Source organism: Tyto alba, unplaced genomic scaffold (genome assembly GCF_018691265.1).
Source record: "Tyto alba isolate M040663 unplaced genomic scaffold, T.alba_DEE_v4.0 Super-Scaffold_23, whole genome shotgun sequence".
NCBI classification, from domain to species: Eukaryota; Metazoa; Chordata; class Aves; order Strigiformes; family Tytonidae; genus Tyto; species Tyto alba.
The window spans coordinates 30,575,832-30,591,416 of NW_024881297.1; the positions used below are offsets into that span (position 1 = coordinate 30,575,832).

The following is a 15,585-nucleotide window of genomic DNA, read 5'->3' on the forward strand; positions in this document are numbered from 1 at the left end:
CGGATGAACCGAGGGGGGGACGACGGCAAGCGGAGCTGAGCCATGACCCCGGGGACCCGGCGGGACCCTGCCCGCACCTAAGGGTGCCATGAGCCCCCCCCGGCAGCAGGTGCTGGCCGCCATCCGGGCGGAGGTGAAGCGGCACGAAGGGGCCAAGAAACACGTGAATAAGTTGATTCGGTTGGTGGAGACGGTGCCGGACCCGCGGCTCCGGGCCAGCCTCACCGCGTCCCTCTGCGTGGTGCAAGGTACGGGCACCCCCGGGGGACCGGCCGGGAAGGGTGGGGGTGGACAGAGGGATGGGTGAGGGGTGGATGGACAGATGGGCGGGCGGGCGGGCGGGTGGGTGGATGGACGGATGGACGGACGGATGGATGGGTGGATGGGTGAACAGGCAGCCGGCTGGCTGAAGGGATGGACAGATGGACAGGGGGAAAGAGGGAGGGAGGGAGGGATGGACGGACAGACAGGTGGAGGGAAGGGCGGACGGAGGGATGGACAGACAGACAGGTGGAGGGATGGGTGGACAGAGGGATGGACGGACAGACAGGTGGAGGGATGGGTGGACAGAGGGATGGATGGACAGACAGGTGGAGGGAAGGGCGGACGGAGGGATGGACGGACAGACAGGTGGAGGGAAGGGCGGATGGAGGGATGGACGGACAGACAGGTGGAGGGATGGGTGGACGGATGATGGACAGGAGATGACGCTGCTCCTCCCTGACCCGCGCCACGCACCCGGCGGTGGCACCCGCAGCCGCGCTGGGGGATCCTGTCCCAGCTTGGGGGCCCCAAATTCCCCCCAGATCGTGGGGCACCGCTGCCCGGCACCCCAGTGCGGCCGAGGCCCAATTCTGCCCGCTGTCGCGGCAGGGACCCGGCCGGGCCCAGCAGCACCAGCCCCGCCATGAGGAGCCGTGATGGGGGGACACGGGGGGGCGCAGGGACCCGCCGGGGGGGGCCGGGGGGCGCCCGCCCCGCTTTGCCGTGGCTGTGCCATCGGGCGGTTTCCGGCGCAGCAGCCCCGGCACTGCGGTCGGTGACGTGGGCCGTTTCCTCACCTCCGGCAGTCACTGAGGGGGGCCCTGCTGCTGGGGGGCGGGGGGCGGGGGGGCTGTTTTGGGGAGCCCCATGGAGTTTGGAGGGGGTGCTCTCCCACCCCGTGGTCCCCCCCCCCGGTGGGTGTCTGGTTGGATGGTATTACTGAGGGGAATGGGCGCCAGTGCAACCCACCCACTCCCCCCAACCCATGCTGAACCCCCGCATCCCTATGCCCACCCCCCCCCCCCCCCCCCCCGTGCGCTGGCATGTCCCCAGCATGGTTGCCATGGCAACAGGAAGCAGGGGGATGCCTTGTTGCTAAGCGCCTGCAAAGTGGTACCCACCACCAGCACCAATGGGGGGGGTGCAAAGGACCCCCCCCAAACCCCTCTTCCCGGTACCTCCCAGAGCCCGGCTGCACCCAGGGGGTGCTGGCCACTGTGCCCCCACCCCAGGGGTGCACTCCCCTTCCCTCCGCCCCCCCGACTCTGGAGAGGGGCACTGGGGGGGCCAGCAGGGCCTGGGGACATGGGATGGGGACATGGCTGTCCTGGCGTGGGGTCAGACCTGGCATGACACACCCCCACCCCCATAGTGTGGGTCACGGTGCCATGAGGGCCACCCCTGAGCGATGGGGAGGGCACCCACCCCTCACCCCTCACCCGGGGGCTGCTGGGGGACACTGGGGGGGGCTGAGCTGCACTGGGAGGGGGCAGCACCGGCACCGTGGAGGGGCTAAGAGGGGCCAGACCCCCTCAGCCTGGCATGGGGACACAATCTGGCCGGGGCCAGTGTGTCACCCCCAGGGCCATGGGGCTGAGGTGACAGGGATGGACAAGACGGAGGCTCAGGGGGTGCCCCCCCATCCTCGGCGGGTGCTGGGAGGGGGACACGCCGTGGCGGCTCGCTGGGGGCCGTGGGCGGGTTGCTGGGACGACGCACCCAGCTCTGTCACGAGCACCGGAGACGTGCCAGCTCCCCAGGGCCCCTGCGCGGGGCAGGGGAGGGACACACCATACATGTGGCCCCCAGCCCCACAGGCCCCCCCTGTCCCCTCGGCCCCGGGCACATCTGTCCCATAGGGGTCATGGGGCCACATCCCTCCCCCCCCTCCCATCTATCTTTTCCCACTGGGTGCCAGCACCCACCTCCCGGGCAACCTAGGGTGGGCATGGAAGGGTGGGGGGGTCCTGCTCCGCTAAGCCTGAGCAAGCGGGGTGTCCTCAAGAGGTGTGTCTGTCCCCAGGGGTCGTGTCTGTCCCCAAACCCTGCGTCCATCCCCGAATGCCGTGTCCGCCCCCAAGCACCACGTCTGTCCCTGGGCGCCGTGTCCGTCCCCAGTGCCCCGTGTCTGTCTCCGAGCTCCGTGCCCACCCCCGAGCCCTGTCCCCACCCCTGGGCCTGTCCCGGGGGTCCTGTGGCCACCCCGGGACCCTGCACGTGTCTCCAGGCCCTGTGTCCCTCCCCAGGCTGTGCCGGGGGGACACGCTGGCATGGCAGTGTGTGTGGCTGGTGGGTGACGCTGGCGAGGGGGGGATGGAACGGACACGGCACAGGCCGGGGAGGTGTTTACGCGTGGTGGTGACGGGCTGGCCCGGGGTGTCACGGCTGGTCCCCCGTTGCCAGCCTCGCTGTTGCCGTGGCAACGGGATGTGGAGGGTTTCTGCGCTGCTGCTAAAAATGCTGGAAAAATGGGCAGCCGGGGCCTGCCCCGTGTCTGTGGTCCCCACAGGCCCCCCCACGCCTCCCCACAGCCCCCCAGGGCTCCCCCAGCCCTTCATGGCCACCCACAGTCTCGCAGACACCCCCCCCCACCCTCCGCAGTCCCCCACAACTCCCATGGGCCCCACGGCCCCCCCCCCCGCACCAGACCCCCAGCGCTGCCCGACGGGGGTGAAGGGAGGGGATTGGGGGGTGCAGGGGGGTGGGAGGGAGGGACAGAGGGAGCTGGAAGTCTGGAGGGATGATCCAGGGATGGGGAGAGGGCTGAGGGTGGGGCAGGGGGTACGGCGGGGCCAGAGTGTCGGGGGGCACGGTGAGGGGATGGGGGGGGTGGAAGGTGGCGGGGACAGGGGGTGCGTGGGGCAGCGCAGGCGGGTGTCGGGACCGGCGCGGGGGGGGGCGGCTGCGGGGGGGGGGGGGGCGCCCGGGAGCGCTCGCGCCTGCCCGGTAGCGGCGGGGCCGCCGCCCGCCCCCGCCCCCGGCCCGGCCCCGGGAGCGGCGCATGGCGGAGAGCGGCGGCCCCGGCCCCCCCCGGCCGCGCAGGGCCCCCCCCGCCGGGCCCCGGCCCCCCCCGCCGCCGCCAAGGACGAACCCGTCGGGGCGCTGCCGTGAGCCCCGGGCCCGGGGGGTCCCGGGCATGGCCCCCCCCGCCCCATAACCCCTCATCACCCCCCCCACCCCTCCATCCCCCCACGGCCCATAACTCCCCTCTCCGCCCCCCCCAGCCCCCTCAGCTCCCCGTAACCCCCCTCCCCATCACCGCCCCGTTTCCTCCACCCCCTGACCCCCCAATCCTCCTCCCCCATCCCCACAACCTCCACCCCCCCGCCCCATCACCGCTCACATCTTCCCTCACCCGCAGAGCCCCCCCAACCCTTGAAACATCCCCCCCCCCCCAATCCCTCCATCTCCTCCACCAGCGCTGGGGAGGAGGGGGGAGCCCCCCACGATGCCCCCCGGTCGCTAACCCGGGGTTGGGGTGAGTGGGGGGGGGGTCGGCCCCGCTCCCGGCGTGGGGGGGGTGGGGGGGGTGGATTTGGGAAGGGGGGGGCGCGGCGGTGCCAACCCCTCCGGGGGCGGGCGAGCGGGGAAGGCTTCGGGGAGGCAGGGCCGGGGGTGGGGACCGCGCCGAGCATCCTCCCGGCACCGGCGGACGCGGAGCCGGCGAGGGGAGAAAAAGGGGGGGGGGGGACACACACAGGGAGGGGGGGCTCTGCCTGCCTGCCCGGCTCGAGGAGTGGAGGAGGCGGGGGGGGGAGTTGCCCTGCCCGCACCCATGAGCAGGACCACCGGCCTCCAGCGCCGGACCACCTACCTCATCTCCCTCACCCTGGTCAAGCTCGAGTCGGTGGCAGCCCCAGGGGAGCCGGAGCAGGCGGGGGGGGGCGGCGATGGAGCCCCCCGCCCCGGGCAGGCGGCTGATGCTGCCCGCGCCGAAGACCCCGGCGGTGGCGGCGGCGGCAAAACCAAGAGGCCCGAGCGGCTTTTCCAGCGCCAGGACGCTCTCTGGATAAGTACCGCCGGCTCCGGCCCCATCGACGCCCCAGTGCCCCCCGGAAGCCCCCGGACCCCCAGTCCCGGCCCAAAGCCGGCGGCCGAAGCTCCGGTTGCCCCCCAGCTCGCCGAGCCCCGCAGCGGGCATGGCGCCAACCGCCCCCACTCGCCCGCCTCGACGCCCGCCGCCGGCCCGCCCGCCGTGCCCCCCAAACCCGACCCGGCCTTGTTGCCCCCCGCTCTACCCCCGAAACCCGACCCGGCGTTGCTACCCGCCCCCCCGGCCGTGCCCCCCAAACCCGACCCGGCACTGCTGCCTTTGCCCCCGGCCGTGCCCCCCAAGCCCGACCCGGCACTGCTGCCTCCTCCCGCTGTGCCCCCCAAACCTGACGCCTTCACCCGGGGGGCCAAGGGCACCTTGGAGGCGCTGGGGGAGCCGGGTCGGGCACCCCAGGAGTGCCCCCACCCCTCGGCAGCCCCCCGGCGCCCGCTGTTGGGCCAGGCCAGCTGGGTTCACCCCGAGGGCGCTGCGGATGGGGGCAGAGCCCCGTCCCACCCGGCACCCGGCGTGTCCTCCCCGCACCCGGCAGCCGGGGCCCGCCGCCTGCGCCTGGCCGGCACCAAACCCTTCAAGACGGTGACGACCAGCGGGGCCAAGGTGGGCCCCGACGCCAAGGCGGGCAAAGGCACCCACAAAACCGCCGGCAGCCGCCTCTCCTGGCCCGAGGGCGAAGGCAAGGGGCGCCCCAAACCGGGGGGCAAAGCGGGGGCCGAGGGGGGCCCCCGACCGCTGGCGCGGGCTCGGCTCTCCCCCCACAAAGGCAAAAGCAAGACCCTGGATTACAGCGATTTGCACCCAGGACCGGGGGGTCTGGCGCCGGTGCCCGCTGCACCCCCCCTCGCCGAAACGGGCTTGAAACGGGGGCGCGAGGGCGGCCGAGCCTCCACCCGCGACCGCAAGATGCTCAAGTTCATCAGTGGGATCTTTGCCAAGAGCCCGGCGGCCACCCCCACCCACCCCGCGCCCCCCTGGGCCCTGCTCAGCACCGACCTGGGCAGAGGCGCCTCCCCCAGTGAGTACCGGGCCCGGGGGGGGGGGCCGGGGGGGGTCCTGTGCTCCGCCACACTGTGCCTCAGTTTCCCCGTGTCCCTCAGTCACCTGGGTGCAGGAGGGATGGGGTTTGGGGGGGGGGGGGGGTACCGCCTGCTGCCCCGCGCGGGCTGGGCGAGGGGGGGATGTTACCGTGCCTCAGTTTCCCCGTGGCTGTGGGGCAGGAGGTGGGTGTGGGGAGCCTGGCTCCGCTTGCTGGACGTGCCCGGGGAGGGGCTGTGCCCTGAGTGGAGCAGAGGGACCCGTCTGCGCCCCATGGCTGGGGGTGTGTGGGTTGGGGGGGGCGGGTGGCTGGGGACTTGTGACCCACCGGGCAGGGCCACCCCTGCCACGAGGGGCCCCAGGTGTCCTGGCCCCTGCCTGGCCTCAGGGTCCCACGGGGCAGCCAGCACGGGGGGGGGGGGGGGTGGTGTGTGTCAGGCCAGTCGTGGCAAGGGCTCCGTGCCTCAGTTTCCCCAGTGGGGCCAGCTCAGGGGCCAACCCCTCACCCGCCTTTCCATCCCAGCATCCGTCCGTCCGCTCCTCCATCCCCGGTGCCATCCGTGCGTCACACATTCGTCCGTCCTTCTGTCCCACTCACCCCCACATCCACCTGTCCGGCTGCCCCACAGCTGCCCTGCGCCTGCCCGTCCCTCTGGCTGCCCCACTCCCATCCCTGACCCACCGGTGCCGTGGGGCGTGTGGGCAGAGCCTGCTGGGGGTGGCAGCAGGGACACCCGTGGGTGGCAGCTCCGTGGTGACGATGTGCGGGGTGACAGGCAGCAGCATTAACCCCTCGCCTGCCGTGCACCTGGCGGGGGGCAGCCCTGCCTATGGCACAGGGGAAACTGAGGCATAGGATTGGAGGGGGGAGGGAGGGGCTCTGCCCTGCCTCAGTTTCCCCTTCTCATGGTGCAGGAGGTGAGATGTTGTGCTGGGGGTGGTGGGCAGGGGGTGTGGGAGGCACAGGCAGCGTCCTTGCGCCATGCCACATCCTTGTGTCACTCACACCACGTCCTTGTGTCACGCTGTGTGCTTGTGCCACGCCATGTCCTCAAGCCCCACCGGTGCTTCCCATGTTCTCGCGCACCACGTCCACGACATCCTTGTGCCCGTGGATGCACCACAGCGTGTGCTCGTGCCACGCCGCATCCTGGTGCCCATCATGTCTCCATGCCACACCACATCCTCCTACCGCGCCTGTTGTGTCCCCGTGCACGCCACGTCCTTGTGCCATGCCGTATCCTCGTGCCTGCCACATTGCGTGCACTGACACACGTCCGTCACATCCTCGTGCCCACCGTGTGCTACATTATGTCCTGGTGCCCATCATGTCCTCGTGCCCGTCTTGCCCCTGTGACATGCCACGTTCTTGTGCCATGCTGCATCCTCGTGCCTGCCATGTTGTTGTGCACCACCTCTATCGCATCCTCGTTCCCACCATGTGCCACGCCGTGTCCTTGTGCCCATCGTGTCCTGGAATCCATGGTGTCCTCGTGCCATGTCACGTCCCGGTGCCCGCCGTGTCCCTGTGCCACGCTGCGTCCAGGTGCCCACCGTGTCCTGGTGCCCGCCGTGTCCTGATGCCCACCGTGTCCTGGTGCCCGCCGTGTCCTGGTTCCCACCAGGTCCCTGTGCCACGCCATGTCCTCTTGCCATGCTCCATCCTCGTGCCTGCCACGTCCCTGTGTCCCCTGCGTCCTCGTGCCCATGGCAAGCGGGGCGCCACATCCCCCGTCCCCGCCACGCCGCGTCTCTGCGTCCCTCCTGCCGCCCCCGCCAAGCTCAGTGCGGTGCCGTTGCTTGGTGACAGCTCGTGGCTGCCCACGCAGGATGTTGCTGGTGGTGCTGCCGCAGGGCTGGGGGTGGCCGTGTCCTACCCTAGGCTGGGGTGCTGGGGGGTGCCGGGGGTGCCTGGGCGCCGTCTCACCCCTCTCCTCCCCACAGAGGCCTTGGTGAACAGCCAGGAATGGACCCTGGGCCGCTCCGTCCCCGAGATCCGGCTGGTGGGTACCACATCCCCATGTCCCTGCCCCGTGTCCTCCCGTCCTCGGCCACCCTGATGCCCCCTCTGCCCTCTCCCCAGGGAGTCCTGGGCAGCAGCAAGAGCGGGAAGTCAGCACTCGTCCACCGCTTCCTCACCGGCTCCTACGTGGGCCTGGAGCCCACCGAGAGTGAGTGGCCACAGGCCTGGACATGGCCATGGGGATGGACAAGGCATAGGGTTGGGCATGGCTGTGGGGATGGACAAGGCATAGGGTTGGGCATGGCTGTGGGGATGGACAAGGCATAGGGTTGGGCATGGCTGTGGGGATGGACAAGGCATAGGGTTGGGCATGGCCGTGGGGATGATCAGGGCCATGGGGCTGGGCATGGCCATGGGGATGGTCAGGGCCATGGGGATAGACGTGGCCATGGGGATGGTCAGGGCCATGGGGATGGTCAGGGCCATGGGGCTGGGCATGGCCATGGGGATGGTCAGGGCCATGGGGATGGTCAGGGCCATGGGGACAGATGCGGCCATGGTGCTGGGCATGGCCATGGGGATGGTCAGAGCCATGGTGCTGGGCATGGCTGTGGACTGGACAAAGCCATAGAGATTTCCAAGGCCGTGGTGGTTGGTGTGGCCATGGGGGTGGACAAAGACATGGGGACAGTCAAGGCCACAGGTACAGGGAAGGCCATGGTCCTGGGCATCGCTGTGGGGCTGGATGAGGCCGTGGTGCTGGGCATGGCCATGAGGCTGGATGAGGCCGTGGTGCTGGGCATGGCCATGGGATGTTCGAGGCCATGGGGTCAGGCACAGCCACAGGACTCCTGCCCTCTCCGCCCTCCGGCTCCAGGTGGTCAGTTCAAGCGCGAGGTGATGGTCGATGGCCAGAGCCACCTCCTGCTCATCCGGGAGGAAGGAGGCGCCCCGGACGCCAAGGTATGTGGGTGCTGGGGGGGCAGGGGGGCACCCTGCTGGCCAGGGCCGAGCCCTGACCCCCATCCGCGTACCCCCCCCAGTTTGCCAGCTGGGCAGACGCCGTCATCTTCGTCTTCAGCCTGGAGAACGAGAGCAGTTTTGAGGAGGTGACGCAGCTGCACGCGCTGCTCAGCGGCTACCGGGGCACCAGTGAGGTGGCCCTGGCGCTGGTGGGCACCCAGGGTGAGCTGGGGGTGTGGGACCAGCCCCACGGGGATGGGGAGGGGACAACCCCCGCCTGAGTCCCCTGCTCCCCCCCCCAGACAAGATCAGCTCCTCCAACCCCCGGGTGATCGAGGATGCCCGAGCCCAGGCGCTCTGCGGGGACATGAAGCGATGCCTCTACTACGAGACCTGCGCCACGTACGGCCTCAATGTTGACCGGGTCTTCACTGAGGGTGGGTGTCTTGGGGTGCTCGGCTCCCCTGGCAGGCCCGGTGGGGGGGGGGGGGTGCATGCTGGGGGTGGGATGGGGGCCGGTGACCAGGTACGATGGACCGTGGCCAGCGTGGGATGGCGGTTGTGGTTGGGTGGGATGGGACTTGTGGCCAGAGCGGCACAGAGCCACGGCTGGGTGGAATGGGGATAGTGGCCAGTGGCTGCGGTGGGAGGGGGGCCGTGTCCAGGGGGTTGGAGAGCGTGGCCAAGGCGGGGCCGGGGGGGTCTCGGCAGCCTGGCCCGCCTGACACCAGGCTCTCGGCACAGTCGCCCAGAAGGTCGTGGCACTGAAGAAGCAGCAGCAGCTCGTGGCGTCCTGCAAATCTCTGCCCAGCACCCCCAGCCACTCCGCCGCATCCACCCCCGTCGGGGGCATCCACCCGGGCCAGGTACCGCCCCCCCCAGCTCGCCCACCCTGGCCAGGGGCCGCCCCCCACCCCCAGCCCTCCAGCCACAGGACGCCAGTGCCGGGACTGACCTCCCTGTCCCATCCAGGCCAGCAACGGTGGCCACACCAGCGACTACTCGTCCTCACTGCCCTCCACCCCCAACGTCAGCCACCGGGAGCTGCGGAGCGAGACCCCAGCCCCGCTGGGCACCCCCAGCTCCCTGCACCGCGGGGCCAAGCGCCGCACCAGCCTTTTCGCCGTGAGTGCGCCAGGACCTCTGCGGCGGGGGACACGTGGTACCCACGGTGTCCCCCTGGACAGGTGGTGGCAACTGGGTCGTCCCCCTGGCACGGTGGTAGTGGCATAGAGGGGCATGTGGCACCCACAGTGTCGCCTAGCAGGATGGTGGCAGCGTGCGGCACGTGGCACCTGGGGTGTCTACCCAGCAGCGGGGGGTACACGGTACCTGGCGTGTCCCCTGGCAGGGTGGTGGCAGCAGGGGACACGCGGCGCCTGGGGTGTCCCCCTGATACGGTGGTGGTGGCACAGGGGGACACGTGGCGTCTAGGGGGCCCCCCTGCCAGGGTGGTGATGGGGGACACCCATGGCACCCAGGGTGTCCCCACCATGGGGCTCTGGCAGTGGGGGACTTGTGGGCACCCCGAGGTGTCCCCGCGGTGGGGGGGGGATGTGGCACCCCGGGTACCCCCAGCAGTGCCACGCGTCCTGCTGAGCCCACTCCCGTCCCCACAGACGCGCCGGGGCAGCGACTCGGAGAAGCGGAGCCTGGACAGCCGGGGCGAGGTGGCGGGCAGCGGCCGCGCCATCCCCATCAAGCAGGTTGGTGGGGCAGTGGTGGCAGAGGTAGGACACGACATTGTCCCCAGCTGTCCCCTCCCTGTCCCCCTCACCCTCCCGTCGTCCCCAGAGCTTCCTGCTGAAGCGCAGCGGCAACTCCCTCAACAAGGAGTGGAAGAAGAAGTACGTGACCTTGTCCAGTAACGGGCTCCTCTTCTACCACCCCAGCATCAACGTGAGTGTCACCGTCCCCACCCCTGTCCCCACGGCGGGGGCAGCCCCAGTCTCAGCCCCCGCCTGTCCCCGTGGCAGGACTATATCCACAGCACCCATGGGAAGGAGATGGACCTTCTCCGTACCACCGTCAAGGTCCCCGGCAAGCGCCCGCCCCGCGCCATCTCCGCCTGCGGCCCCTCCGCCAGCATCAACGGGCTGGTGAAGGACGTGGGCGGCGGGACGGCGCCCGAGGGTGGTGGTGAGTACTGGGGCGGTGGTGGTGGCGCTGGGGGGGGGGGGGAGGGACCCTTGTGTCACCACCAGTCCTTCCCCACCTGCAGCTGGCGCCTCCCCCGTGGGGCTCAGCCTCCCCCCAGAGCCGGGGATGAAGGGCGCGGGCAAGGCTGAGCGGTCCCTGCAGCGCTGCGCCTCTGCCTCCAGCACCAAGCTGTCCGGCTCTGGTGAGTGTCCCCGTCCCCATCACCCCTCGCGCTCGTGGACCCAGACACCTCCCCAGGGCAGAGCCTGTGGTGGCCCCGCTGAGCCCTGGTGACCCCGGGGTGACGCCGGGGGACCCGGTGGCCCTTGGTGGCCCTGGAGGTCACACCGAGCCAGGTGAGCCCAGTGACCCCAGTGGCTCCAGCGCTCCCAGTGACTCGTGTGACCCTGGTGAGCCGAGTGGCTCCCGTGACCCTGGTGGCCCCAGCGAGCCTGGCGAGCCCAGCGGGCTCGGAGACCCGATCCCCCAGGCCCGGTGAACTTGGTGACTGGTGGCTCCAGTGGCGCTGGTGAGCCCACTGCTCCTTCTGCCCCGGGTGGCCCCAGTGACCCTCATTAGCGCGGTGGCCCTGGCAAGCTCGAGGGCCGCCAGCAGCCCCGCGTGCGGGTCTCTTGGCAGACGCTCCCCCGGCCTTCGAGGCCGTATCCAGCCCCAGCAGCTCAGGCAAAGACCCGCCGCCGTCGCCCATGATCGACAGGAAGAAGCACCGGCGGAAGAAGCTGATGACGCCGTCCAAGACGGAGGGTTCGGCTGGGCAGGCAGAAGGTGAGCGTCACGGGGACGGGTGCCCCGAGCCCCCCCGGTCACTCATGGACAGTGGCCACAGAACCATGGGGACAACGCCACCGCGCCCCGTGGGGCGGATGCCACAGGATGCCCCAGGGCTCCGGCGAATGGAGGATCTGGGCCTGATCCTGCCCACCCCACGCCCCCGTGCCACGCTCAGCCACTGCTGCCCTGCCCACGTGTCCCCCCCCTTGCTCTGCCACTGCCTGCCACCCCCCTGCACCCTGGCGCCGTCCTCCGTACCCCCAGGGCTTTGCGGGCTCCTCTCATGACTCTCTCTCCCCATTTCCTCTCTCTGCTCTCGCTGCCCCGGACCCTCTGCAGCCAAGCGCAAAATGTGGAAATTAAAAAGCTTTGGTAGTTTAAGAAATATTTATAAAACAGGTAACGTGGTGCGTGGCGCGTGGCCTGCTCCACTCATGCATGTGGCTGTGTCCCATCCTCGCCTGCCGCCATCTCATCCCCTGCCCCGACGTCCCCTCCCTGCTCGGCAGCCGGGCAGAGACGGGGGGTCCCCGGGACTGGGTGCGTGGTGGGGACCAGCGGGGTGGGCACCCCTTTGGGTGCAGGGGGTGGAAGATGGGGGGGGGGGTGCTGGCGAGGGTGGGGCTGGGGCAGCCCGGCACCTCCTGGCCAGGGGATCCCCCCCGCCCGCCGTCCAGCCCCCCGTCCCACCACCCACCGGGGGGTCTCTGGTCCCGCAGAGGAGGAGAACTTCGAGTTCATCATCGTGTCCAGCACGGGCCAGACGTGGCACTTCGAGGCGGGCAGCTTCGAGGAGCGCGACGCCTGGGTGCAGGCCATCGAGAGCCAGATCCTGGCCAGCCTGCAGTGCTGCGAGAGCAGCAAGAACAAGGTAGGACCCTGCGGGTGGCCAGGGACCACCACCACCACGTCACTGCTGCCCTCCCACTCATTCCCCCCCCCCGTCTCCCCCAGGCTCGCATGGACAGCCAGAGCGAAGCCGTGGCCATCCAGGCCATCCGCAACGCCCGGGGCAACTCGCTCTGCGTGGACTGCGGGGCACCCAGTGAGTCTCCTGGGGGGGTGTGGGTGATGTGGGGCCACAGGCCATGTGGGGCCACCGGTTGCGCGGTGTCATGGGCCATCGGAGGCCATGGGCCACGTGGGGCCAGGGGCTGTGGGGGGCTATTGGTCACAGTGCCATGGCCCATGAGGTGCCATCAGCTGCGTGGTGCCATGGGCCGTGTGGGGTACTGGCCACGTGGGGCCATGAGTTACACGGTGCCAGGGGCCACGTGGGGCTGGAAGCCATGGGGGACCATTGGTCACAATGCCATGGGCCGTGTGGGGTACTGGCCATGTGGGGCCGTCGGTTGCGTGGTACCACGGGCCGTAGAAGGCCACGGGGGGCCTTTGGTCACGCAGTGCCGTGGGCCGCGTGGGGCCATTGGTTACTTGGTGCCACGGGCCATTGGCAATGAGATGGCCTTGGTTACACGGTGCCGTTGGGCACGGAGTGGTGTGGATTAAGGTGTGCCACGAGCCAGATGGTGCTATGGGGTGACTCGATGCCACGGGCCACCCAATAACGTGGGCAAGGAAACACCATGTCCCACATGACACCGCAGGCTGTCTGACGTCATGGGCCGTGTCATGCCATGGGTCCACGCAATAATGCCCTGGACAAGGAGGCACCTTGTGGTGCCACGGGCGAACGTGGTGCCATGGATCACGCAATGCCACGCACCATGGGGTGCCACAAGCCCAGGGGTGCCACGAGCCATGCAATGGCCATGTGTTGCCACGGGCCATGCCGTGGGCCACCCAATGCCCCCAGCGCGGTGCCAACGGTCTCTGCGCATCCCCCGCCAGACCCCACCTGGGCCAGCCTGAACTTGGGGGCCTTGATCTGCATCGAGTGCTCGGGGATCCACCGCAACCTGGGCACCCACCTCTCCCGTGTGCGCTCCCTTGACCTGGACGACTGGCCCCGGGAGCTCACTCTGGTGCTGACGTCCATCGGCAACGCCACTGCCAACAGCATCTGGGAGAAGAACCCACAGGGCCGCTGCAAGCCCACCCACGAGTCCTCCCGGTGGGTGTCCCCTGTGCTTCCCGCCCACCGTGTCACCGCAGCGCCACCTCCCCGGGGCCGTGTGGTCCCTGATGCCACCCATCTCCCCAGGGAGGAGCGGGAGTCGTGGATCCGGGCCAAGTACGAGCAACGGCTCTTCCTGGCACCACTGCCGGCGGCGGAGGCACCACTGGGGGAGCAGCTCTTCTGCGCGGTGCAGGAGAAGGACCTGGAGATGGTGCTGCTGCTCCTGGCCCACAGCAAGAAGGAGCAGCTCAACATCAGCACCGGCGACAAGGACCGGCGCACGGCGCTGCACATGGCCTGCGACATGGCCCTCGTGGTCATCACCCAGCTGCTGGTGTGGGTATGTCGGGGCAGGGGGGGGTGGAGGGCAGACGGGGTGGGGGGTGGAGAAGCCGTGGCATGGCATGGAGGTGGGCGTGGGGCACGTGGAATGGTCATGGGGGTCGTGACATGGGCAGGAGGGAGGTCACGGGGGATTACGGCGTGGCTGTCGGGGATGTGGCATGGTCTTGGGGACCGTGGCATGGCTGTGGGGGACGTGTGTGGTCACGGCGACCGTGGCATGGCCAGAGGGCGGATGGCATGGCCGTGGGGACTGACATAGCTACGGATGACATGGCACGGTCGCAAGGAGCGTGACGTGGCCATGGGGGACATGGTGTGGTCACGAGGACCCGTGGCATAGCTGTGGGGAGATGGCATAGTCATGGGGAACGTGGTGTGGCCGTGGGGGGATGCGGCAGGCCATGGGAGTGTCGGGATGGCCATGGGAACCCCACCGTGCCGAGAGACGCGTGGGTTGGCCGCTGGGGAATGTGCCGTGGCCACGGGAGGGGGAGAGGCAACCCACCCGTGGGGGACCCGGCATGGCTACCAGGGACGTGGCGTGGCCACGGGGACCGTGCCACGGCCCCGGGGGGGCTGGTGATGGTGGCTTGCGTGCGCGTGGGGTGTTCGGCGGCTGACCCGGCAGCTGTGCCCGCAGTACGGCGCGGACGTTCGGGCACGGGACGGGCAGGGCCGCACCGCGCTCTTCTACGCCCGCCGCGCCGGCAGCCAGGAGTGCGCCGACATCCTGCTGCAGCACGGCTGCCCCGGCGAGGGTCCCGGCAGCCCGGCCACCCCCGGCCTGCGCCGCAAGAGCAGCTGCGCCAGCGTGGGGCCCTGCGAGCCCCGGACCGCCCTGGTATAGCCGGCGCGGGGCCCGGTGCCCGCTCGGCATTCCCCAGGACTGCGGGTGCCCGCTGGCCCCGGCGTTGCCCACCGCCGCCCCACGGTTTGTATTTTTGATGCTCTTATTTATTAATCAGCTCCCGCTGGGGTCTCTTCTGGTCCTGCACCCCCCCCGCCCCCCCCGCCCGTGCCAGGTCCCCGCCCGCGCTCGGGGCTGGCAGTGGTGGCACTGGGTCGCCCTCCCGGTGCCGCTGCGGCCCCCCCTCGCCCTCCCCTCGCCCACGTCATTCCACTCGTGCCACCCCCGCCCGTGCCACCCCCTCCTCGCCTGAGCCACATCCCCCCCCCACTGTGGCACCCTGCTCACATCACCCCATTGTGTCGCCCTCCCTGTGCCCCCCCGCCCCCCATCCATGCCACCCCCTCTGCACCACATCACCCGCCCCACGCCACCCCCAGCCATGTGCCCCCCCACCCCATGCCCCCCTGGCACAGCCCCCCCAGCTCTGTGGCAGGAGCAGAGCAGACCCCACCTCCCCCCAGCCCCCCCCGCCTCCTTTTCTACAACAACCTTTTGTACACCCCCTCCCACCCCGCCGTGGCCTGACACCCCAACCCGTCCCGTCCCCCCCCCCTTTTCTCAGCATCCCCTTGGGAACCTCTTTAATTTATTGCTTCGTCTAGTGTTAGGATAGAGCCAGCCCCCCCCTCACCACGGTGCCATGGCGCCTGGGGGGGGGGGGGGAACCGCCGGTGGGACCCCTGCCGCCTCTCCCGCTGGCCGTGGGCCTTTGGGGGGGGGGCTCACCCCGTCCGCTGCCCCGGGACACCCCCGTGAATGTAGGGGCACCCCTTGCTGTGACGCCCCTGACGCACCCCGTGCCCCGGCAGCACCAGCGAGGCTGAGCCAGGGTCCCCGGTTTGGGGGGCTGGGGGGTGAGAGGGGGCCGGGAGGGGGGTCCGGGCCGTGCCGGGGCGGGGGCTGGGCCGTGTACAGCATTTTCATCTCTCGGGTTGTAACTGTAAGTACGTAACAATGTCGGACTTGGCGCTGTGACCGTGGCTGCTCCTTCCTGGTGTCGTGACACGCGGTGACGGGGGCGTGGGGGGGGGGGGGTCCAGCCA

At 70.5% G+C, this 15,585-nt stretch overlaps 1 protein-coding gene across 2 annotated transcripts; it reads left to right on the forward strand.

The window, feature by feature from the left end:
- Positions 1–45: 45 nt before the first annotated feature.
- Positions 46–15,517, forward strand: LOC122153807 (arf-GAP with GTPase, ANK repeat and PH domain-containing protein 2-like). 2 transcript variants are annotated; one of them, XM_042797002.1, is made up of 19 exons: positions 46–248; positions 7,295–7,353; positions 7,434–7,521; positions 8,191–8,276; positions 8,357–8,498; positions 8,579–8,713; positions 9,021–9,142; positions 9,249–9,401; positions 9,896–9,982; positions 10,071–10,175; positions 10,253–10,415; positions 10,498–10,617; positions 11,055–11,201; positions 11,547–11,606; positions 11,927–12,078; positions 12,162–12,252; positions 13,059–13,281; positions 13,372–13,627; positions 14,273–15,517. In XM_042797002.1, exons 1-19 carry the CDS (start codon positions 89–91, stop codon positions 14,477–14,479), a joined length of 2,556 nt encoding a protein of 851 aa, XP_042652936.1. In that variant the 5' UTR covers positions 46–88; the 3' UTR covers positions 14,480–15,517. The 2 variants fall into 2 exon arrangements, with proteins under 2 accessions (XP_042652936.1, XP_042652937.1); XM_042797003.1 differs by lacking the exon at positions 11,547–11,606.
- Positions 15,518–15,585: the final 68 nt, after the last annotated feature.

Bases quoted from the DNA above. Each gene is read 5' to 3' on its own strand.
- LOC122153807 (XM_042797002.1), top strand. From the start codon at position 89: ATGAGCCCCCCCCGGCAGCAGGTGCTGGCCGCCATCCGGGCGGAGGTG. The intron at 7,522-8,190 runs GTGAGTGGCCAC...CTCCGGCTCCAG, and splicing joins GGGCCTGGAGCCCACCGAGA to GTGGTCAGTTCAAGCGCGAG. The intron at 10,416-10,497 runs GTGAGTACTGGG...CCCCACCTGCAG, and splicing joins GACGGCGCCCGAGGGTGGTG to CTGGCGCCTCCCCCGTGGGG.